We start from the raw sequence: 24,736 nt of genomic DNA on the forward strand, positions 1-24,736 counted from the left end.
CGTTTCTTGATCCCCTGTCAGTGGTCTTGTTATTTTTTTCCCCTCCCCACGTTTTCGTGTCCATTAGTTTTCGTGACGCAAATTCATGCCCGTAGACACGAACGTCGTGTCTTTTAGTGCCAAGTGTCCCATTTTGTGTGCGCTCTTTTTTTTTTGGTCGGTGTTTACAGTTGCAACATTGTAATTTCACAAGGGAAGCAATTATTAGCAAGCCACACGTTGTAATCTAGCGCTGCAATACTTGCCATCGTCTTCGATTCAAAAATGAATATCCATGTTATTATCTGGGTGGATAATTGGAAAAAGAAACAATTTACTGTAGTGCACTATTGGTCAGCACACACTTTTGAGGTTCGAATCGTGATTGCAGCTTCTTGTGTTAGGTTTGCATGTTGTCCCTGTGTGAAGTTTTTTTTTCCATGCATACAATATGCATGTTAGATGGACTCTCAACCCTCCGTAGGTGCGAATGGTTGTTTGCGTGTTTGCTGACTAGAAGTCCAGGGTGTTTCCTGCATGTCCCCCATGGAGCTCCTCTCACAAGCACAATAAATAGATGTTTAAATTCCGCTAACAGCATCGTGTGGCGCTAAAGCCAAACCAGCCAACCTTCAACATTATAATACAATACATATTACATAATACAGTACAATATTGTATTGTACAACATTATAACAGTGTTTGGAATTAAGCTAGTTTAGCCTTTCACCACACAAAAGTCTCAAAAGGCTTCCCAAACCCACATTTGACAAATAGTGACATCCCCAGATTTAACCCCACCCCTAAAAGGGCTAAGCAAAACAAAGATAAAAACCAGAAAAGGGGGGGGGGGGGTATAAAAAAGAAGAAACTTTAAAAGGGGACTGCAAATGTGGAGATTTCCTCTTCCAGGATTACCTGACCACAATGGATGCTGAGTGGGCAACATTTAACACATATTATTAAGTAACATGAAGTGCCGTAGGAAGACACCTTTGGAGAGGTGGATCCTCTTCAAAACCCAGCGTGGTCACTCGACGCTGAATTCTCTGTAGAGATGCTGCTGGGTTAGTGGCCCACCTCACGTCTTGTCCGGATTGGTCGGTGCAGAATCCATATAGCAGCAGCATCATATGTGACTGAAAAAGAAAAACAAAAAACCGAAAAATATGCACCACCACAACCTTTGCAATGTATTTATTCATATAGTGTTTATATTAAGGCAAACCACATACTTGAGGGTCTTAACAGGTGTAATTAAGATAATTTCCAGTTAGTCATATGGATAGGTTTGATGTGTAAACATGATAGTCCTTCGATTCAACCTACAGCACAATACACGACGGCTCATAGCGTGTCCTACGACAATATGCGGTCCATACTCTGCTGCAGTGCAATCAAAGTGCTACTGCAGCTAATATGGAACAAGAGATAAGAGCTTCATTTCCACATCCACGCAGCCCACTCAGTCTTCAGTGCATCGCTGCAGTTGTGTTGGCACCGGTTTGCAGCATGCATCAGTGGTTGTGGGTAGTGGGATGCTCGTCCATTTTCTATAGCACTGGTCGGTCCACAGTATATCCAAGCTGACTTTTGATGAGAGAAACAGTACGTACGTGCTGGAATAGACGCCGGTTAATCACGGGGCACACATAGACAAAGAAGTCATCGCATTAATGAATATGAGAATGAGGAATGAATAAATCAAATATTTATCACGACGATCTTTATTACAAACCTTGTTGTTTTGGGCAGCCTGGTGCTTAGCTGGTTTGGATGTCATTCATTCATCGTGCTTGTGAGAGGAGCTGCATGGAGGAGAGGTAGCATACACCCTGGATTGGTCGCCAGCTAAACGCACGGCGCTTATGCAAGCATTCACTCTCATGTTCACACCTGTGGCCTTCAACGGAGCTAACATACATGTCAGTTGAGGGTTTTTTTTTTTGTTTTTCTTTTGCACAGAGATCCCACAAAATGGCACCAGACATGTTTGACCACCTGTGCTTTTAATGCCGAAACCAGTGCAGCACGATTTCTTTTCACCCAGAAGAATACAAGGTTCCACGTTAAGCCTTTTTGCCAGCGTCTGCGAACTTCAGGTGTCCAGTCGCGTAGTGGCAAACGGGCCACTAGTAATGCCAAGCCCTGGAAATAGTTTGCAGTGTTGTTTAGCATGACGCTAGCGGATGTTTGTCCGCTTAAATACATAAAATAAATTGTTCAAAATAAATGAATTTTGTTTTAAGTGGTTTGTCTACAACATATAATGAAAAAGAATCTTTTAATTTTATGTTTACTTTGACACTAAACTTCCTAGGAGTGTTAACAGCTTGAAGCAAGACAGTGGCCTCCTTTATGATCTTTTATCTGTCGAACTGACGCTTGTTTTGAAGTTCGCTGGCACCATCTAAGCAGTCGTGGCTCAAATTTTCGCTTTGCAGCTCAAGACAAGAAATCAGCCGACAAACCGCTCGTATCTTGGAAAAACTCGTCAAGTTGAGGTACCACTGTCCACGGTGGACAGTGGCGAGCAGGAAGTATGGAGCTGAACTTCATACCCTGGTCCTGGTTTTCTGAAATACATTTTGGCAGCGGTGGTGCTGTTCAAGCTCTGCCCTTGAAAGCAGAAAATCACCAGTTGGACTTTGTACCCCTGCCCCCCATCCCCCATTCTGTGCCGTTCATACAGAACAGCAACTCTGAAAAAAGGAGATATTTTTTTCTGGTATTGTGCAAAGGGCTTGTCTTTTAATGTGTTACACGAAGCAGTGATTATATGTGGGGCTTTACTTGTTACAGTAGAATATGCCGCCTCATGCGGGACCCACCCCCACTTTGCAGATCTATAATTAGCCATGCTTATTTGGGTTGCCAGCTAGGCTGTTACATATGCAAAACGAGTGTGGTGTTCGTGTTTATTGATTGTGAATGAAGCATACATGATGGATAAGGCTCCACAATGCCGCCTCTCCTTCTCCATCCATCTTGAACCGATTGCGTCTTAAGTGGAGTGATTGAGCTTCTGCAGGATATGAAAGTTAGTATGTGGATATACTGCCTCCCAAGTTGCTTGTTGAATCAGTCAAGAATCACTTGACTGGATTTGGATTTGTTCCACTGAGATGCAAAGACCTTAATTCTGAGTCTCAGCGCCCCTTCCCCCTCTTCAGTGATCAATAAGGTTGTTGGCTAGCGACGGTCTTTTAGCGCTGTAATCTCATGGCTAATTCCCCCGTGTCGTTTGCTGCGCTGAAAATACCGCAACCTCTCTTAGGCTGGATTTACATTGCAGGGTCAAGTCGCCAATCCCGATTTAGTGATCTTGCGTTCGTTTTAAAAAATATACAGGCACACTTCAATAACACATACAGTATCCAAAAAGTTTGTTTGTACATTCATGCAGCACACGAAATATTCTTACCTGAAGTTTCATGCACCTATTATGTTGCATATTTAAACTATATGCAATGTTCGATACAGCTGTAGTATAATATTTTTACACCATACTTAATGTTCTATTAGGGCTGCGCAATTATGGGGATCATGATGATTTTGTTTGCTATTCAAATCAAGATTATTCGATTATTATATCCGATTTATTCACCAACTTTAAAACGGAATGTTCATTCAACGACGAAGTAAACTATAAATCAAACTTTATTCTGCCATCATGAATATCCCATTTGTAACAAGTGAGAGCAAAAAAAAAAAAAAAGTGTCACTTGAACTATGTAGCACACAGGTGTCAAAGTCAAGGCCCCGGGGCCGGATTTGGCCCGCCACATCTTTTTATGTGGCCCACGAAAGCAAATCAAGCACGTCAAGTTCCACGATGCATGCTAAAGTCTGAACCAAAATTTCAAATTGTCATATGTAATCCACAATAAGAGTCATTATTCTTGACTTTTGATTTTAAAACTAGTTATTCATCAATTTGTTGTGCGTTGTGTATGTAATATGTGGAGATAATTAAACATTTATATGGTTTCCCAAAATTCATAACGGCCCTCCAAGGGAAAGTGGAACTACAATGTGGCCCGCAACAAAAATGAGTTTGACAACCCTGATGTGGCGCAAATCAACCCTCAGTTAAATGTTGTCTTGGCACAGCGCTAATCGTCTATTCTTGGAAACTGACAAACGAACAATGGGGGGAGTAGGTTAGTCTGGTGCGATTGCATCCTCACGGGTCATGTTTCACAACTGTTTCGCAACCCTGCGCGGCGCGAAAAGACACTCCCGGTACTTTTGAGTATGTCACGTGAATACCAATAAGTTCTCGTTTCTTCTCTCCTCAGGGAAATGAAGCCAGCTACCCTCTGGAAATGTGCACACATTGTAAGTGCTGCCACCATTCCAATATGCACTAAGAACAGGCTATCGATAAAAGGCTTGCACGGTCTAGTTCACATCTCTTACCCAATTACCTCGACAATGTCGGAACTCGGAGTTCCGCCGGGGGATTGCATCGGTGTCACTGGCACATTTAACGCAGCGGACGCGGTGGGCAAGCGCTAAAACGGGCGCATCAGCAGCACGTGCCGTTTCAATTAGCTTCGAAGCTGTCACGGGGCTGCACTGTAGTGGAAACGACACAGTTACGTGTATTTCATTGGATAGTGAGGATGGTAAGAGCTATCAACTTTATAAAAAGTAAAAAAAAAAAAAAACCTTAACCAAGAGCCTGACTGCATTTTCAGCATGTCAGAAGAGTCTCTGCCCGGACATGTTTGTTGCAAAGGGGCTTCCCTGGGGGAAATTCCCATGAGTTGCTGCTGTGGCAGGGCAAAGGGTGTGAGTGTCAGTTTTTCTTTTTTCTTTAAAGCAGCCGCTATAAAGAACACCTGGCCGTACGATAGTAGCCCCACCAATTTCCAGCATGCCTAAAACTGAGAGAAGTACTCAGAAATGATTTTTAGAACCCAGTATGTAAACTGCAAACAAGGACCTCATAGTATTACGTAACTAGTTGTAATCTTCCTTCTTCACCTCAGCGAGATGTTTTTTGGGCACGATGTCTGAAACGCTTAAGTGCTGACTAGTACTCGGGGAAGCAATCGAGACAGTTCTGATGGTTGTTGTACCAGTCCGTAAATTGACTACAATAATAATGTGAGTTTTCTACAATCCCAATCCCCTTTTGGGATATTATTTCCTCAAATGCTGACTGGAACTAGCAGTTTGTTTCCCAAAAAATCTGACTACATGTGCAGTTAATAAATAATAATATCACACCAGAAGACCGTGTGCCATCTGCATGCCGCAAGTCATGTCCTTGACCTAGTTGCAAGTGGCAGCATCTTGGCTTCGATCAAGCATTTACGACTTTCCTGCCAGCATGACTGGAGCAGCCCCTCCACCCCAAAGTTAACTTCATGTCAAATAAACACTTGAGGTGGGCTGGGCAAAAGCCAGCAAATGAGCACTAAAGTGTCTGACCTCTCATGTTTTCCCATCTCAGTTGACCCGGACGAGATCAAGCGTCTGGGGAAGCGCTTCAAGAAGCTGGACCTTGACAACTCGGGGTCGCTCAGCGTGGAGGAGTTCATGTCGCTGCCTGAGTTACAGCAGAACCCTCTCGTGCAGAGGGTCATCGACATATTCGACACGGACGGCAACGGAGAAGTGGACTTTAAAGGTGGTTTCCACCGTATTTTCCTGACTATAAGGCGCACCTAAGAGCATTCCGTTTTTACGAAAGCCGACTGTGCGCCTTGTAATCCGATGCGCCGGATATATGGATCAATATTCTGATTTCTCGGACGTAGTATTTTAAATGTTCTGTGAAGCGCTTTGTTACACACTTGTGAAAGATCTATATAAAAAAAAAGCTGTATTGTATTGTATTCCCTTTAGTGTAGCTCCATCTAATGGATGCAAAACGCAACCGCAGCCACTATTGTAGCTTCTATTCCATGCACCTTATAATGCGGTGCGCCCTATATATGACAACAGTTTAAAAATAGGCCATTCATTGAAGGTGTGCCTTATACAACGAAGCGTCTTATAGTGCGGAAAATACGGTATTCTGGCTACATGGTTGTTCTTTTCACTGTGATGCTGGAGTTCTCTCCCAGTTTGAGAACCACTTCCCGAGTGTATCTGTAGAGATTTTTGTGTGGTCCGCACCGACTTTGATGCAATCCCATCGTACAGTAAGTCAGTTCAGCATTGATTGACTTTGACCCTTTTCTGTCACAGAGTTCATTGAAGGAGTGTCACAGTTCAGCGTCAAAGGCGACAAGGAGCAGAAGCTTCGATGTAAGTTTACAACTTTTAGCCTGGGAATTTCTGGGGGAAAGAAAAGTATCAAAGTAACTTTGACATGACAAACATGAGCGTTTGTTAGATCATCTTTGTTTTCGGGTGGTTTAGGTGTCGCTAAGCAGTTTCAAAATACAGTCTTCCCCTGCTGTTAATACTGTACTAATGTTATACAGACTGAGCCCCGTCGTAAAAGGGAAAATCTGTGAGGAATTGATAGCATCTGTCAGATAATTTTCATTTTAGGTTTATTTTTGTTGTGGCAAGATGAGATGGGCCTGCAATAGTAAAAGTATTTCTCCATTAGTAATAATTAAGAAAAAAAAATTGTTAGAGTTGCCTGACTTCCTACCCACTTACAGTCGCATTCCGGATCTACGACATGGACAAGGATGGCTACATCTCCAACGGCGAACTGTTCCAGGTGCTCAAGATGATGGTGGGCAACAACCTGAAAGACACACAGCTGCAGCAGATTGTGGACAAAACCATCATCAACGCCGACAAGGACGGTGATGGCAGGATATCTTTCGAGGAGTTCTGCGCGGTGAGTCACGGGACTCCGCGGATTTCTTTTGTGATGACGTGTATTCGCAGACATTATTGTTGAAGATGCTCACCAAAACATCAGCATCTATGGGAGTGTGCAAGCTTTTAATGTGCCTGGGCAAAACATGACTTTTCCAATGGCAACTTGAAAACAAAACTAGACATCTAAGAATTTTCATCAAAGTACCCCTTGTTCTCAAGACTGCGGCTGAACCAGGATGTGGCTGTTCGAGTGCTCATTAGGACCGTGAAATTTGAAATTCAGTGCCATCTAGGCATTATGTTCCTCCAGACAGGAAAAAAAAAGAATCCTTAATGAGAAAGTGTCCTTTTTGCTCAGTGGGGCATCATCTGATGGTCATCTGCAGAGCAGTAGAAGAAAATATCATCTTTTCTGAAGATGCAACCCAAGGGCAGCAAATACAATGAAAACAGCAGGGGCCCCAAAATTGAACCTTGTGGAACATCATAGGGCAGTGGGGCAGAGCAAACAGAAAAAGTTGTCTGCCAAATAGGATCTAAACTACTGCCGAGGACCTATTTTTTTAATCTAGTTAATCAGGTTATGCATGTGCGAGCATACGTATGCTTGTAGGGATATGTTTGTTTGTATGTTGGAAGCGCGTCCTCTTTTTATGTTGTATTTGGGATGTTTTAATTGCACAACTCATTGAGTTGAATTTTTATGTATGAAAAGGGCTATTTCCTGTAAAGAAAGTTTGATTGATTGACCCAATTTCCATCCGTCTCCTTTGCAGGTGGTGGGCGGCCTGGACATACACAAAAAGATGGTGGTGGACGTGTGAGCGCACCCCCACCTCTCTTCTCGACCCCCCTCCAGCTCGCTTGAGTCTCCCTGCCCTCCTGAGTTCTCCTGGACGCTCGCTTCCTTCGCCTTGTCCAGCAAAGTCAAGAAAAAAAAACGCCTCAGTGTTACGCCAGCGGAACATTTCCGTCTCGCTTTTCCACCACGAAGAGCCTCGTTCAAGTGTTAAGTGAAGGGCGAAGGCTGCCTATCCAGTCAAAAATTTAAAAAAAATAAAAAATAAAAATGACTGAGGATGTGGAGGTGACTGAAAGGTGAAGGGAGGGAATTCCACCTTTTTCAAATATTTATTTTAGTTTTCTTCTTATTTTTTATGTGATAGAAGTATGTGTACATTTAGCCACGCTTGACTTTACAGTGCAACTCGCCGGTTGGGTATGAAGTGCCAAGCAAACATATCCGCACGCACACACACACACACACACACACACACACACACACACACACACAGACACACAGACACACACACACACACACACACACACACACACACGCACACAGGTTATTACCCAAAATGTATTTTAAAAATACTTAAGAAGATTCTCCACATTTTTTTTTTGTTGCTTGACAAGACAAACTTGAGCAACTGCTATTATCTTCATTTTGGGTGTTTTTATTGTCACGAGACAGGCCTGCAATGAGAAATGCATTTCACTGATTGTTTTTTTTTTTTTTTTAATTGATCGACCGACTTGGAACAAAAAGTAATTTTTTTGCTTTTGGAAAAATAATGACAAAAATAAACTTGAGCATCTGTCAGATAATTTAGTTTTAGGGTGTTTTTATTGAGGTAATCTGTATTTTTGAGATGTTTTTGTTGTTGCTAGATGGGCCTGGAATAATATAAAAAGGGATTTCCAGTAATTTTTGTTGTTCAGACTATTGGGAAATAAACTAGATACCTGATAATCTTTAGTTTAGGACATTTTTAGTTAATGCAAGATGGGCCTGGAAAATGTATTTTCAAAATGATTTATGAAAACAAAACTGTCAGATTGGCTTCATTTCAGGTTTTTTTCTCGGTTACGCATGCTGGAGGAGTTTTTTTTTTGGGGGGTGAGGCGTGTATGCTTCTGTATAAACTACAAATTTTGTTTGTTTTCATTAAAAGGGCCTGGAAAATGACTGCCATCTTAGAGCAAATATATTTTCAAAGTAACACTTAGCATCTGATATATTTGTCATTTTAGAAGACTTTTGTTTTGACTTGGACGGGACATTTTGGGTAAATATCTTTAAAATAATTCAGGGAAAAAAATTAACATCTGTCAGGTAATTGACATTTTAGGACATGTTGTTAGATGGGCCTGAAACGACAAAACAATTTCTCTAAATATTTCTGAGAAAATAAACTGGAAGTGGACTGGCTGCTTTGAGCTTAATACAAAAAACTGGAACGTGCATGACGTGGACTTTGTATTTTTTTTTTCTCGCATGTCATTGAACACGTTTGGAACGAATCGTCTTGTTTACACACGGATGTGAATAGAAACTAATAATAGATGTACACAAAATGGGTGTTGCCAAATGGTTGGTCTCCACATGAACTCGACTGCAGTACAGTACATGTCATATTAATAACTGAGGTTTTTTAAAAATGTTTTGTATATACATATTTGTTAAACACACTTCTGTCTCTGTATAGTGGGACAACTTCATGCTTCGATTGCAAGTGATTCATCTGAGTTCGTGTGCGGGGGGGATATCAGATAGATATGACGATATACAGTATTTAAGATGTTTGTTCTTCCATTTTTCTGCATGCCGCAATTTATGCTAAGGGGCTGTTGAAAACTTGATACAATATGAACACGAAAAACCATTGAAATAAACTGAACTGTTAAAATGAGGTGTCCGGTTTGTATTTTTTAAAATGCTGAATCAGTAGGTTTTTCATTTGTGCTGCATCACTTTTTTTGTTATTTTACATGCTCAAATATTTTGTCAGATGGTATTTTAGAGAAAATGTCAATTATTGATGCTGTAGTTTTTAATATTTCAGTTATTTAGGTCAGCACAAGGTGGCCAACTATTGCACAAAATGGACTCCATTGATGATTTGCATTTTTTTAAACATATATACACAAAAGTCACACAAAGATTCATCACACTCGTATTAAATTCGTCTGACGTCAAGTCCATGATGAACAAATACAAATGAACTCCCATTCGAGGTCTTCTCAACCCATCACCAAAGACCAGATCAGAATCTTTCCGCAGATCTGCTGGCGACCACTCGGATGTTTCCGTAGACCTTGGATGGTGGACTTCCTGTTGTGGATAGAGGGGTTATTAATAGAGTTCATTCATTTACAGCATTTTCTGCACTATAAGGGGCACCTAAAAGCATTTCATTTTCTCGAAAGCCGACAGTGTGCGCCTTATAGTCCGGTGCGCCTTATATGTGGATCAGTATTTTAATTTCTTGGATGTAAAAATTTCAACGTTCTGTTGAGCACTTTGTTACAGCTGCTGCGGTTGTGAAAGCTCAATATGAATAAAGCTGTATTGTATTGTATTCATTTAGCGTAGCTCCATCCAGTGGATGCATAATGCAACTGCAGCCACCATTGTAGCTACTATTCTATGCACCTTATAAGGCGGTACGCCCTATACAGTATATGAAAACAAACTCCGAAGCGCCTTTCAGTGCGGAAAATACGGTTCTTGGAAATGAGACCCTGGCAATGAACATGCTTTGCGCTAACCCCATTTCTAAAAATCTCTTTAAGTGTTTGACATTTTCAAAAGAATAGTTGTATGGCATTCCTAAAAGATCACAACGTCCCATATAGTGAGCAAAATGGCCAAATGACAGGAAAATGGGAATATATAAACCCTAGAACACAGCCGTATAACCTCAAATCACTGCCGCAACATGACAACAACTCTCATTCTAAGTGGCTGAAATCTCAAAATAATGATCGCTTACCTAGGATGAGGTTGCATATGGCAGTCCGGGCCATCCGAATGTTTTGAAAGGAGCCCAAAATGTGCACTTTGCTGTGGACGCAACACAACAAGACACGACAATCGTCAACCCGTAGCACAATTCCAAGTCTTATTTTTCATCAACTAACGTGTCGGCCAGCACGATGCGAGTCTTGGTGACATTTTCGATGGTAAATTTGGTTTTTCCTCCTTTGCCTGCGATCCTGCCGATGGCTCGAGACAAGTGGTCACCCTTCAGTGGCTTCACTGCAGAAACAGATTAAGGGAAGTAAAACCAACAACAACACATTAATAGAACATCTCAGCTTTCCGTTTAGTGGAGTAGAAACGGAAGGTTCTTTTTACCGTCTGTGACATCAAAGGATTCGAGAAAGAGCTCGTCCAGTCTGATTAGGGCCAATGCATCCTGGGAAGTGACCACAAACATGTCCATTTGTATGACTCGGATTGAAACAAACTCTAGCATGCCACTTTCAAGACTATTTCCACATTTGCTGACAGTATTATGTTCAAGTGGAAAAAAAAAAGGTATAAGTAACAACACTCTTACTTCAACCTGGAAGCCCAGAATGAAGGCTTTTACGAAATCAGCTGCTTTGGTGAGTGAGGCGATGTCTTGGGTCTCTTTGCAAGTCTGGAAAGTAGGAACCAAAAAAAAGGGAAAATCAAATAACAATTTTTAGGACCAGGTCCTCCTGGAATGCTTGAGTGATGACTCTCTTGAGAAATGGATCGCCTGTTTTGGCGATCTCACCATGCCACAAATCACCTCTAAACTCTCTCAGTAGCACTCTCTTGAAAATTTGAAAAAAAAAAAAACACTTTCAACAATTAACACAAGTTGGTGGACTCACAAAAAAGTCTCAAGAACACATTCCTGAAATTGAATAGAAGCTCATCCATTTTGGCTCAAAAGAGTCACTTTGGATGATTTTGAGAGTTGATTGACTTTTCAAGGCTTTGTTTAAAGTTACAAAAAAACCCCAATAAATACCCGCCATTTCACCCATCAATCTGAAATTTGGTGAAAATGTCTTATGACACGACACACCAAAAGTTCCTTGCCTGGAAATTGAATAGGAGGTCAGCCATTTTGGCTACAAGCAGTCGTTTTGGACCAAATGCTAAATTTCAACCACTTATCTTTATAACAATGGTTTATTTTCTATGCCGTAACCATAGCAATTATAATTACTGTCACTCACTTTAATTTCCACATTTCGCGATTTGAGGTTGAATCGGACTTGAAGCTGTAGGTTCTCTACGATAGGAGTGAAGATCTTCAGCCAGTTCTCCTTCAGCGGCGTGTAACGATGAGCCGGGACGGCCACTTTACGCATCTGATCATCACCCTAAAAAGACAAACATTTACATTATAACTCCTTCTAGACATTTTAAGCACTTTAAACGCAATGCAATCTTTAATACCCTTAATTTGTCGAGCGAAATCGGTGGAAACTGTGGCCTCTTGCTTGCGACAGGACCCTCTGTGTCCATATCAGGTGCCTCGAGTTTCCTCTTTTGGCTCTTTTTAGACTTGACTTTTGTAAAACTGTCACTGTCATCCTGCTTTTCAACCACGCCAGCTTCCATTGCGTCATTTGTTAGCGAATCCATAGTGAAAATCACGTTAAAAAAGTTCAATTGTCAAGTAAAATGTAAGCAATACAGCGAACACAGAGGCTGGTGGTGTCCTCGTGCAACAGGGAAGACCTATAAGGCAATATCGATGTCGCCTGAATAAAAAAGAAATTCGCCAACGAGGATTATTCAATTTTTAATAATGCCCATGTGAATTCACCATAATAGAAATCAGCAAATTGTAATTTTTCATGAATGTGTTCAATGTTTAGTTGAATATTTTATTTCAGGCATATTTTTGAGCGCTCGTGGTCATTACGTCGTGTGTTTTGGTCACGTGGATTCATGAAAGCCCTCCAGGTTGTGGCGTCATGCGTTTGACCTCATACTAGGTCCTTTTTGCACCTTTTTTCGCACATTTAAAGATTAAATTAGGGTTTACTGGAGGGCAACCGAGATGTCAACCCCACTTTCGAAGCCCCAAATTATCGCACACATTCAGAAGAGTTTAAATTACACAGTTTTCGACTGCAAATGGATACCGTGCAGTTCCAAATTCGTGTGTCTCGGAAACTTTCCGAGAGGAACCGGAGTCATGCAAATATACGAGATGCAGCATGGAGACGCTCAGCTCATCAAAGAGGTAAGCAGGATATTTCAGATGTGAGATAACGCTTAGTCCACAGTTCAAGGCTTTGGCGATGAAGAGTGGTATTTCCAATTTTCGTTTGGTACCTCGTCTCCATAGCAACAGGAGAAGTGTACGTGTGGAACGTTCAAATCCAACAGGATTTTATATTTTTTAGAATACGTATTGTTTCCACGTGGGCCAAAATAAACACTCCAGTTATGTTAGGAGACATGTTAAAGGGTCAGGAGTAATAGGTTGACTCAGTCACGGGACACAGTGTAAGGTACCCCTGAAGATTCCAAATATCATTTGCGAGATATCACTTTTCAGATATACAAGTGCTCGCTTTTGAGGTGTTAATTTAACAGTGTTTATTCTTGCCGTTTTTTTTTTGTCTCATAAAGATGAATGTGCCACGAATGATCACCTTTACTTGAGTCATAAACGTTGTCTCCTGTATCATTTATATTCCAGGTGGAGAAAGCCAAACCCATCAAGTGTGGCACCTTTGGGGCCTCATCTCTTCGCCAAAGACACATAGCGACAGGGGACTTTGACGGAAATCTAAACATATGGTAATCCCTAATAATATGTAAACGACGGCGTTTTTTTTTTTTGCTTTCTCCAGTTTTTAATCCAACAATTGTCTAGGAACCTGGAGGAGCCCAACATACCTGTGTACTCCGTGAAGGCCCACAAGGAGATTGTCAATTGCATCGACGCCGTCGGCGGGCTCGGCATCGGCGACGGGGCGCCTGAGATTGTCACCGGAAGCAGAGACGGTACATCAGCGCAACTTTTGTTTGACTAGAAGTTAGTAACAATATGTCTTCTATTAATGATATATGATATTTCTTTGTAGGTACAGTGAAAGTGTGGGACCCTCGGCAGCGTGACTCACCCGTGGCCAACATGCAGCCCGTGGAAGGAGACGCCAAGAGAGACTGCTGGACGGTCGCCTTTGGTTCGTCGCACCTCCATAGCAACACAGCCTTTTACCAGATCCGTCTTTCAAGATGACGTTGTGCTTTCTTTCACAATTTAAAATAGTTTGCAAGTGTTTTGTTGGCCCATCTGTGGTTTAAAACATCGAAAGGATCAAGAATTATAGAGACATTTTTCAAAGCCTTTTTCTTGCCATGGTGAAATTAGCTCATTTCAGGGTCCAACTTGCCTAATGCAATGAACCTGCCTTCATCCCGCTCCACGTCAAGATTGATTAATTTTATATTCTATTCAATTCAATAAATCATACACCCCCTTTAACTAGCACCTGTGCTCACAGGCCACGCCTTCAACGATCAGGACCGCTGCGTGTGTGCCGGCTACGACAATGGCGACATCAAACTGTTTGACTTACGCAACATGTCGCTGCGCTGGGAGACCAACATTAAGAACGGGGTGAGGACCACACACACACACACACACACACACACACACACACACACACACACACACACACACACGTGGAATGAAAGTGTGTTAATTGTGTACTGTTGACGTTTGATGGCAAGTGGCAGGGAGAGTGGCTTCAAAGGGAGATGAGCCACTAAAAGATTCAAAATTTGACATTCCGTTTCCTGTGCTATGTGACAATACAATACAGTACATGCTGATTTATATAGCGCTTTCACAACAGCGGCAGATGTAACAAAGCGCTTAACAAAACAGTTAACATAAAGTGAAATAATAAACACAACACATAACATAAAACACGGACAGTCGTGCAGTCCTAACCACTTTTCCCTCATGAGGACATTTTCTTTGGCAGCTCTGGGGAGTCCAATAACAGGAGACGATTGTGGACATGCTCGATGCGCGGTGTTGGCGCGTTATGATTCTCACCATTTGAAGTACGACCACGAATAGCTCTTCACTTTTTGCTCACATTCCGCCTTGTCTGCAGAGATGAAAGTCCTCCGGATTTTCCCGGAATTCCGGGTTTTTCAAATTTTTATGAACATTTCTCCGGAGAATTGAGGAAAATTTGCATAATCCGGATATTTGTTGACAACATTGAACGAAGACGCGTTTGAGTTCGTTGTTTTGCTTTCACGAGCGTAGCCATATTGAGGCACTAACACTAGTAACAGTAAAGAGGCAGAAAAACGTGTCCGTTCGACTTCGAGTGTCGTCTCGGCTATCTTAGCTTAGCTGTTGTCGTATATCGTGTGTGACGTCGGTTGCGTCGGCGCTGAATGGTTGAAATCACAAGACGTGCTTGCGTACATGTTCGCGCTGACGCACGCAAGCAGAGAGCAGCGGACTATCTACTGCTGAGGCGCGCTTCGCTCGAGTGGCATCACCACAACAGTAATACCCTCGCCTCGCATTCTCATGGCCTCGCCATATCTTGGAGATTTCGAAATTTCGGCCCGAACGGAAGCCACAAAGGGTACACGTGTGCACTCAAAAGTAAGATTAATCATTGAATGTCGAGTATTTGAATAGCGTTTTGTATAAACTAATTCATGCTTGATCAGCCAAGTGCGTGCGTGCGCGCGCGCATGTGTGTGTGTGTGTGTGTGAGTGTGTGTGTGCGCGCACACACACACACACACACACACACACACACACACACACATTTATTTATTTATTTTTTCCGGAATTTTCAGAAAAGTCCACTTTCAACTCTGTGTCTGCCAGGTGTGCTGCGTGGAGTTCGACAGGAAGGATATCAACATGAATAAAATGGTGGCCACCTCACTGGAGGGGAAATTCCATGTGTTTGATATGCGGACTCAGCACCCCACCAAGGGTTTCGCTTCCGTTTCTGAAAAGGTAATGGGAAGTATTTATCTTCTTTTCTCCATTTGTGAGCTTCCAAGGGAAATTTGTGGGGAGCATTTCCAGAGCTGCAAGTGCTTGTCCCTCATCCTCTGTGGGTTGACAGCATTAAATGTCTGTTAGCGTTATGTTCGCTTTCAAATGGTTCCATTGACGTCTGGTAGCATTAAACTTATTTTCTTTTAAATGGTTAAGAAAATGGGAGCACTGACAGTTTAATATGTAACAACAGTTTCCAATTCTGAAAATTATTATTGTCAGTAGTTTTAACCCATGACAGTTAATATCCAACAAATTTATTTTGATTGAATTTTATTTCATTTGTGGAGACATTGTAAATAATTTACTGAACAATTTTGCTGGGTATAACCATGTTGTTGTTTTTATTTATTAAATGTAATTTATTGTTGTCCAATTTTAGTTAGTTTAATTTTATAAAGGTTTTTTTCTTCATATTAAATTTTCCTTTGGTAACCATGTTATTGTCCAAATTCAAATTATTTATATATTATTTCTCAAATAATTTTGCTGGTGATGTTTCAAAATATATTTTAACGTAATTTAATTTGATCTTCTTTGGATTTTTTTTTTAGGCCCATAAATCAACCATCTGGCAGGTGAGACATTTACCTCAGAACCGAGAAATTTTCCTGACGGCTGGCGGCTCGGGCAGCCTTCATCTGTGGAAATAGTGAGTCGGAATTTTTGAATTCATCCATCTCAGACACTTCCCTGTCAAGGATGTTCTTTCACTTACACATTTCACGCTTTTTAAAATGTATGTTTTTCTTCCCTCTGTAGCGAGTACCCTGCACAGCGCAGCAAGAAAGAATCAGACGGCAACAGCGTGGGTGTGGCCGGCTCGGTCAGCCTCCTGCAAAACGTCACGATGTCCACGCAGCCCGTTGCCAGCCTGGACTGGAGCCCTGACAAGCTGGGCCTCTGCGTGTGCGCTGGATTTGACCAGACAGTGCGCGTGCTCATTGTCACCAAACTCAACACCGTGTGAAAATGAAGCCAGAGCTGGAATGTTTCACTGGGAAATTGGAAACCCAACTGGACCTTTTTGAATGGGAAGTTGCTTTTTACATGTCGAAAATTAACCACAATGTTGCCTTTCATGCTAAAAAATCATCTAATTAAATCAAAAAAAACGTTATGTTTAATGTTTTTTATTTTTTTGTTTGTTTGAAGAATTGTGTTTCCTCCAATTAAATTGCTCTGAAGGGGGTAAACCCTTTTTTGTAATGTAACTGACAGCTCCTCACACTTAATTGCCTCTGCAGTGGTGCCTGGCGTGTTAAATAACCACATGACTTTGCTTTACAAAAATTTGCTGTATGAATTCAAGCAGACATTAGAAATGAGTACAAACAGGCTTACAACTAGCATAAATGTCACTGTGCTATAACGTTTAAGCAAGAGATATTTTTATCGGCAATAGTGCAGCAATATATTGAACGATACGACAATACTCAAAGGAATCTATCCTCGTCGAAAAACAACTTTTATTACTGCGTCTTAAATTCAAAACTTTTTTCTGCCTATATTATACCGCCCTCTGGTGGCCAACACCTGCAAGACAATAAACGCAATTTAGGGTTGGAGTGAATTCAAGGCTTTTCTATCTTTTCATTGAGGAAAGCCAAATGGAGTAAAAAAAAAAGGTTATTTTGAGGGGAAAAAATTACAGCTTGCATGTATGTGTACATAAACATGTGGTGAGACTTCATAATAAAATGAACTACCCCGTGCCATGAAAAGTGTTACCGTCCATAATATTTCATAGTCGTCAAACTGAATCGCCACGGTGTTGTGTGTGTTAATCTGTGTGCTGGTTCTTTTAATAAAGAGATTTGTAACATACATAACTACCTCGGCTCCAGCACCCCCTGCGACCCTTGTGTGGACAAAGCAGATCAGAGAATGGATGGATGGATGGACAACTACCAAATACAATTGTAATTCAAATGGTTTGTTACAACAACAACACAAGTACCAATCAAGTCTTTGAACTAGTTTGCAAATAGCCGTTTAAAATGACTAAAAAAAGCCATTTACCTGGATTTAGCCAGGTAAATCCTCACTAAAGGCCCAGGTACCAAATGCAAACTCCTTAAAAAAAGTAAAACAACACTACGTTCTGTTCACTATTAACATGATCTTGAAAGTCCCACCCTAGTGTGGTCCTTTGAAGAATTGACTTTGAAATGAAGAAGCTAAAAGGTCAACGCCGGCAATTTGATCTTTTCTTCCTGACCTTTGACTTCATTTGTATCCCCTGTGATCCCTATACTGCAACATCACTCAGTAGATACGAAACATAAATGCTAAGAGGTTTATAGATAAATTATCCATATTAAACGACGTGAAAGCTCAATTTCAAGCACAAATAAACAAGCTGTGAAAACGTTTATGTTTCTAATTGACCACACAAAATACGTCACTGCTTCTATTGGCCAGCAGTGAGGCACTGCCGTCTTGTGGTCATTTTCAGAAGACAAGAAGAACGACACACAATACATTTGTTTTGTGTGTCACAGGTTGACGATTAAATTAATTATTACATCTTTCTAAATTCTAGTTAATTTATTGATTTTTAAAAATGAACGAAAAAACGGTTGTATACTCCAATCGAAAGGGGGCAGTGTAGAGTAGTTGCATCCGTTTGCAATACGTCATATCCGTGGTGCTCCATCTTGGGGAGTAGCGCGAAGCTAACGATAGTGTCGTATAGAAAAAAAGGTAAACATCAACTAATTTTCTGTTTTTTCTTTCAAGTAAGCCATGCGTGGCTTTTAGATAAAGTCAAATGTACTACACTGATGCAGCGTACAGCATTCATTTTAAGCTTGGAGTTCCACTTGACTCCTTAGCTTCCGTCGCTAAATTGTTCCATCTATTGACGTTGTATTTATTAATGTGTGTATTATTGCCCAGACCATGGCGGCGGACGATTATCCTCACGAGATAGACGATCAACTGAAAGGCTTTGAATCATCGGTGTTAACCGTCAAAAACATGTTGGACACGCTTATGTCGATGCCCAGAAATGAGTTGGAGCAAAAGGTAAGCCCAGTTTTGTTCATGGATTCTCATTAAAGTGAGATGCTTGTAGCTTTGTACCCTTTCTACCATTAAAGTGAGGTAATGATTGTGTGAATTTAAAAAAATGTTGTTTTGTCTACAGCTGGATCCTCTGGACCAGGCCAAACTCGATCTAATGTCTGCGTACACACTCAATTCTTTATTCTGGAGTAAGTAAATACACATTTTTTCCTCCCCACTTTCATAGGCCCTTTTTTAATATATAAAAGCTGTTACAAATTCAACTTTGATTCATCATTTTGATAATATTTCCAACATCTTTTACAGTGTATTTGGTAACACAAGGCATCAACCCGAGAGAACATGGCATCAAACAAGAACTGGTACCTACATCTTTTTTCTTTTATTTTTACCAATATTGCTCCCTTTTATTCGCTGTCTTTTTCAGGGGTGGGTAAAAATGTCAATTAAATATATTTTAACATAATTTAATTTGATCTTCTTTGGATTTTTTTTTTTTTTTAGGCCCATAAATCAACCATCTGGCAGGGGAGACATTTACCTCAGAACCGAGAAAAAAAAAACAGCCTCCTGCAGAACGTCACGATGTCCACGCAGCCCGTTGCCAGCCTGGACTGGAGCCCTGACAAGCTGGGCCTCTGCGTGTGTGCTGGATTTGACCAGACAGTGCGCGTGCTCATTGTCACCAAACTCAACACCGTGTGAAAATGAAGCCAGAGCTGGAATGTTTCACTGGGAAATTGGAAACCCAACTGGACCTTTTTGAATGGGAAGTTGCTTTTTACATGTCGAAAATTAACCACAATGTTGCCTTTCATGCTGAAAAATCATCTATTTAGGATGTTTGAAAAAAAACGTTATGTTTAATGTTTTTTATTTTTTTGTTTGTTTGAAGAATTGTGTTGAAGAATTGTGTTTCCTCCAATTAAATTGCTCTTAAGGGGGGGAAACCCTTTTTTGTAATGTAACTGACAGCTCCTCACACTTAATTGCCTATGCAGTGGTGCCTGGTGTGTTAAATAACCACATGACTTTGCTTTAGAAAAATTTGCTCTATGAATTCAAGCAGACATTAGAAATGACTACAAACAGGCTTACAACTAGCATAAATGTCACTGTGCTATAAAGTTTAAGCAAGAGATATTTTTTTATCGGAAATAGTGCAGCAACATATTGAACGACTACGACAACACTCAAAGGAATCTATCCTCGTCGAAAAACAACTTTTAATACTGCGTCTTAAATTCAAAACTTTTTTCTGCCTGTATTATACCGCCCTCTGGTGGCCAACACCTACAAGACAATAAACGCAATTTAGGGCTGGAGTGAATTCAAGGCTTTTCTATCTTTTCATTGAGGAAAGCCAAATGGAGTTTAAAAAAAAAAGGTTATTTTGAGGGGAAAAAATTACAGCTTGCATGTATGTGTACATAAACATGTGGTGGAGACTTCATAACAACACTGGTTAAAATGAACTACCCCGTGCCATGAAAAGTGTTACCGTCCATAATATTTCATAGTCGTCAAACTGAATCGCCACGGTGTTGTGTGTGTTAATCTGTGTGCTGGTTCTTTTAATAAAGAGATTTGTAACATACATAACTACCTCGGCTCCAGCACCCCCTGCGACCCTTGTGTGGACAAAGCAGATCAGAGAATGGATGGATGGATGGACAACTACCAAATACAATTGTAATTCAAATTGTTTGTTACAACAACACAAGTACCAATCAAGTCTTTGAACTAGTTTGCAAATAGCCGTTCAAAATGCCTCAGGCCAAAAATCCATTTACCTGGAATAAGCCAGGTAAATCCTCACTAAAGGCCCAGGTACCAAATGCAAACTCCTTAAAAAAAGTAAAACAACACTACGTTCTGTTCACTATTAACATGATCTTGAAAGTCCCACCCTAGTCCTAGTGTGGTCCTTTGAAGAATTGACTTTGAAATGAAGAAGCTAAAAGGTCAACGCCGGCAATTTGATCTTTTCTTCCTGACCTTTGACTTCATTTGTATCCCCTGTGATCCCTATACTGCAACATCACTCAGTAGATACGAAACATAAATGCTGTGAGGTTTATAGATAAATTATCCATATTAAACGACGCGAAAGCTCAATTTCAAGCACAAATAAACAAAGCTGTGAAAACGTTTATGTTTGTAATTGACCACACAAAATACGTCACTGCTCACATTGGCCACCAGTGAGGCACTGCCGTCTTGTGGTCATTTTCAGAAGACAAGAAGAACGACACACAATACATTTGTTTTGTGTGTCACGGGTTGACGATTAAATTAATGATTACATCTTTCTAAATTCTAGTTAAATTATGGAGTTTTAAAAATGAACGAAAAAAAAACGGTTGTATACTCCAATCGAAAGGGGGCAGTGTAGAGTAGTTGCATCCGTTTGCAATACGTCATATCCGTGGTGCTCCATCTTGGGGAGTAGCGCGAAGCTAACGATAGTGTCGTATAGAAAAAAAGGTAAATACCAACTAATTTTCTGTTTTTTCTTTCAAGTAAGGCATGCGTGGCTTTTAGATAAACTCAAAAGTACTACACAGATGCAGCGTACAGCATTCATTTTAAGCTTGGAGTTCCACTTGACTCCTTAGCTTCCGTCGCTAAATTGTTCCATCTATTGACGTTGTATTTATTAATGTGTGTATTATTGCCCAGACCATGGCGGCGGACGATTATCCTCACGAGATAGACGATCAACTGAAAGGCTTTGAATCATCGGTGTTAACCGTCAAAAACATGTTGGACACGCTTATGTCGATGCCCAGAAATGAGTTGGAGCAAAAGGTAAGCCCAGTTTTGTTCATGGATTCTCATTAAAGTGAGATGCTTGTAGCTTTGTACCCTTTCTACCATTAAAGTGAGGTAATGATTGTGTGAATTTAAAAAAATGTTGTTTTGTCTACAGCTGGATCCTCTGGACCAGGCCAAACTCGATCTAATGTCTGCGTACACACTCAATTCTTTATTCTGGAGTAAGTAAATACACATTTTTTCCTCCCCACTTTCATAGGCCCTTTTTTAATATATAAAAGCTGTTACAAATTCAACTTTGATTCATCATTTTGATAATATTTCCAACATCTTTTACAGTGTATTTGGTAACACAAGGCATCAACCCGAGAGAACATGGCATCAAACAAGAACTGGTACCTACATCTTTTTTCTTTTATTTTTACCAATATTGCTCCCTTTTATTCGCTGTCTTTTTCAGGGGTGGGTAAAAATGTCAATTCGTCATTACATCGTAGCACTTCCCCTCACAATCAATATTGATTCTTCAACTTCCTCCCACAATTCCATGTTGAATCAGCTAATCGATTGACCTCCTGGCCAGCGGGGGTTGTTCCACATGTGATTTGCCCAGCAACAACATGGCAACCGCAAGCTGTAGCATCCTGAAGAAAGCACCTAATGCTTTAAAATCTGACACTTAGGATCATTTACTATTTTACATTTTTAGTACAGGGCTGTGATCATGTTTTTCACGTTTGTACTCCAGACACACAAATACGTTTTCTTTGTGGATACTTTTTCGTCATTTTCATGTTTATATGACGGCATTCAATTTTCACCCTATCAAAATCACATTTTTATTTTTTTTAACTTCACATGTGGTCTTGATTCTCATCTCAATGAAATCTACCGTGCCAATCCCTTGTGTCTTTGTGTACCCGTCAGGAGCGAATAAGGACACACATGAGCAGAGTGAAAGCCATCGCGGACAAGAAGAAGGCGGCTCGTCTGGATAAGGGCGCTGCTGAACGATTCATGAGGAACGCCCTCTTTGATCCAGAGGACAAGGCGTCCAAGAAAAAAGCGGTGGCTAACAAAACGCCCAACGTGAAGCCAGCGAAGCGGCCAAAGAAAAGCTGAGGAGGATGTTTTTGAATGCCTCGAGCGGAACTCATCCAGAACTGTAGCAAAACATATTTCTAAAATGGCCTCCGTCAGTATGTTTGTGTTCATGATGTTTGAGGAAATGATTATGTATTTAGATTTATGCGTTTCGTAAGACTTGTTTAGTAAAATGAAAATGTCTTTCAGGGCATTAGAATTTTTTTTTTAATACACAAGTTTGATGCAAAACGTTCTGAAAGTGATTCTATGAATCCAGTTGGATTTTTTTTTTCCTGTTAAATCCTGTGTGTTGCTTCAAGGGTTGGCACTTGAATTAAACACTTTGATGTTATGATGTTGTTTCTGTATTTATTTCATTTTTTTAAAAAATGAAAGTTTAATCATGTTGTAGAATTTTACCCCTAATATTCAGAGGCATAAATCAGCTTTGAGTATGATGTAGAGTTCTACACCATTGATGAATTATCGAAAAATCTGAGGTGAGAGAAAAATAGTAATGTTTATCAATTAGATTTGAGATTAAGTATCAAGTATACATTTCTGTCAAACTATGGTTAAAGAGGCAACCAAAATAGAAACTCGGTACAATGCAAACATAATAAAAGTGAATAATCAAAACCAAGCATGAATATTTTTTCTAACAGTTTTTGATGGAGCTTTTGGTGTTTTTTTTTTTGTTTTGTTTTTTGTTTTTTTTTTGTGACTGTTGTTTGTAAATCAGGCAGAACACTGCTCCCTGAAAATGGTGCTCATGGTAACAATTAGGAGGTGCCCTGGAGGGGCGTCAAAAACTTGTGATTAGAAAATAGCCAAATACAGTGTGGCCATAATGAGACTTCCTTTAATAATAACCTCTGTCACTTTTAATAAAGACACATGCACGTTGTTTCCTTTGTGTATTTCGCTTTTGCAGCGCTCAGATCTTTATCTTAATGCGCCTGCCACTCTTGTGGGTCCCTCTAATCAAGGCCGGGAAACAACGTGGCGGTGGTGGGTTTTCAGTCTGGGGAATTTATCTTTTCATTCTTTTCATCATTCCATAATGTCCCTGCGGCAACTGCATCCAGAGATGACGTTAGCATAGTCCTCCTTCCTTGTGACTTTGTTTTTTTTTTCTCCCCCCACTCTTTTGTTGTTCCGCACGCCGCTCAAAGAAGTGTCAGAATTTGGCATGTGGCCTTGGTGGAAAATAACTTCTACGTTCATTTTCCGTGTTGAATGATCGGCCTCCGTTTCCATTCAAGGAGGTAAATTTTAAAGAGCAGATGGTAATATTTATAGCATGTGGGAGGGACAGCATTAGTGGTTAGCACATCTGCCTCACAGGTCACAAAATCTGGATGTGAATCTCAGCTTCGGCCTTGCTGTGTGGAGTTTTCACATTCCAAAAACACATGCATGTGGTGGTCATTGAAGACTCTTCATTGCTCATAGGTGTGTGATTGTTAACTTCCACCAACGTCAAAACCAATTTTGATGTTTCTCTGTATCATCTTGAGATGTTACCACCTTCCTTCTCTAGTATCACGTCAGCTGACTCTTGGTACTGGAATCTTTTATCAAGCTGCTGTTTGATAACTATTAGCTGGTGGCTAACGCTAGCTACTTGGGCGTTTGGGCATAATTTTAGGGCGCAAGTGAGTGTGTGTGAATGTGAGTAGTATGTGTGAGGGAGCCAGGTGTGTGTGTGTGAATGAATGAATGTATATGTGTGTGAGCGTTATGAGTGTGTATAATGTGTGAGAGTGAAAGAAGGAAAGAGCGTGGGCAAGTGTGAGTTGTGTGTGCCAGTGACAGTGAATGTGTGTGTTTGTGTACACTACAAAAGTGAGGAAGCGTGTGCTTGACTGCATGAATAAGTGAGTTTGCAAATCGGCAGTGTGTTGACTCAACTGCGGTGGTCCGTGCGGGCAAGCAAAATGAGGAAAACTAAAGCGTCTCCTTTTTGAAATTGTGACCTTCCGAGGCGTGAAACTACCGGACGAGGCGTCAAAGCAGGCAACACAAAGCACATGTGTACGAGCCGAGCAGCTGCCCGCCATGCGCGGAAGACGCCGAGTGGAGTTTTCGAATTCATCCATCTCAGACACTTCTCTGTCAAGGATGTTCTTTCACTTACACATTTCACGCTTTTTAAAATGTATGTTTTTCTTCCCTCTGTAGCGAGTACCCTGCACAGCGCAGCAAGAAAGAATCAGACGGCAACAGCG

At 40.8% G+C, this 24,736-nt stretch overlaps 4 protein-coding genes across 7 annotated transcripts in view; 3 read left to right on the forward strand and 1 right to left on the reverse strand.

Annotated features, from left to right (window-relative positions):
• The window catches only part of LOC109526689 (calcineurin subunit B type 1), an 8,128-nt gene extending 410 nt beyond the window's left edge, over positions 1–7,718 (forward strand). Inside the window, exons 2-6 of the mRNA XM_019888130.1 lie at positions 4,281–4,320; positions 5,444–5,620; positions 6,184–6,243; positions 6,609–6,793; positions 7,554–7,718. Coding sequence (XP_019743689.1) covers positions 4,281–4,320; positions 5,444–5,620; positions 6,184–6,243; positions 6,609–6,793; positions 7,554–7,601 — 510 coding nt within the window. The 3' untranslated portion in view covers positions 7,602–7,718. The remainder of the gene's footprint in view (positions 1–4,280; positions 4,321–5,443; positions 5,621–6,183; positions 6,244–6,608; positions 6,794–7,553) is intronic.
• Positions 7,719–8,879: 1,161 nt separating this feature from the next.
• pno1 (partner of NOB1 homolog) lies at positions 8,880–12,298 on the reverse strand. The gene is made up of 7 exons (XM_019888129.1): positions 12,002–12,298; positions 11,779–11,925; positions 11,124–11,207; positions 10,919–10,979; positions 10,702–10,819; positions 10,554–10,624; positions 8,880–9,892 (listed from the first exon to the last, which is right to left on the reverse strand). Exons 1-7 carry the CDS (start codon positions 12,188–12,190, stop codon positions 9,825–9,827), a joined length of 738 nt encoding a protein of 245 aa, XP_019743688.1. The 5' UTR covers positions 12,191–12,298; the 3' UTR covers positions 8,880–9,824.
• Positions 12,299–12,476: 178 nt separating this feature from the next.
• Positions 12,477–16,589, forward strand: dnaaf10 (dynein axonemal assembly factor 10). The gene is made up of 8 exons (XM_019888128.1): positions 12,477–12,797; positions 13,260–13,360; positions 13,437–13,567; positions 13,648–13,749; positions 14,071–14,186; positions 15,432–15,566; positions 16,166–16,263; positions 16,374–16,589. Exons 1-8 carry the CDS (start codon positions 12,612–12,614, stop codon positions 16,579–16,581), a joined length of 1,077 nt encoding a protein of 358 aa, XP_019743687.1. The 5' UTR covers positions 12,477–12,611; the 3' UTR covers positions 16,582–16,589.
• A 1,666-nt stretch (positions 16,590–18,255) lies between these two features.
• LOC109526691 (nuclear nucleic acid-binding protein C1D-like) lies at positions 18,256–23,412 on the forward strand. Of its 4 annotated transcripts, none has more exons than XM_019888133.1 (5): positions 18,256–18,314; positions 18,511–18,641; positions 18,763–18,829; positions 18,948–19,003; positions 22,347–23,412. In XM_019888133.1, the coding sequence occupies exons 2-5, from the start codon at positions 18,516–18,518 to the stop codon at positions 22,539–22,541; spliced, it is 444 nt and encodes a 147-aa protein (XP_019743692.1). In that variant the 5' UTR covers positions 18,256–18,314; positions 18,511–18,515; the 3' UTR covers positions 22,542–23,412. The 4 variants fall into 4 exon arrangements, with proteins under 4 accessions (XP_019743692.1, XP_019743693.1, XP_019743690.1 ...); XM_019888134.1 differs by having other exon boundaries at positions 18,301–18,317; XM_019888131.1 differs by lacking the exons at positions 18,256–18,314; positions 18,511–18,641; positions 18,763–18,829; positions 18,948–19,003 and adding exons at positions 21,075–21,128; positions 21,324–21,452; positions 21,574–21,640; positions 21,759–21,814.
• Positions 23,413–24,736: the final 1,324 nt, after the last annotated feature.

This window comes from Hippocampus comes, unplaced genomic scaffold (assembly GCF_001891065.2).
Source record: "Hippocampus comes isolate QL1 unplaced genomic scaffold, H_comes_QL1_v1.1 scaffold136, whole genome shotgun sequence".
Taxonomy (NCBI): Eukaryota; Metazoa; Chordata; class Actinopteri; order Syngnathiformes; family Syngnathidae; genus Hippocampus; species Hippocampus comes.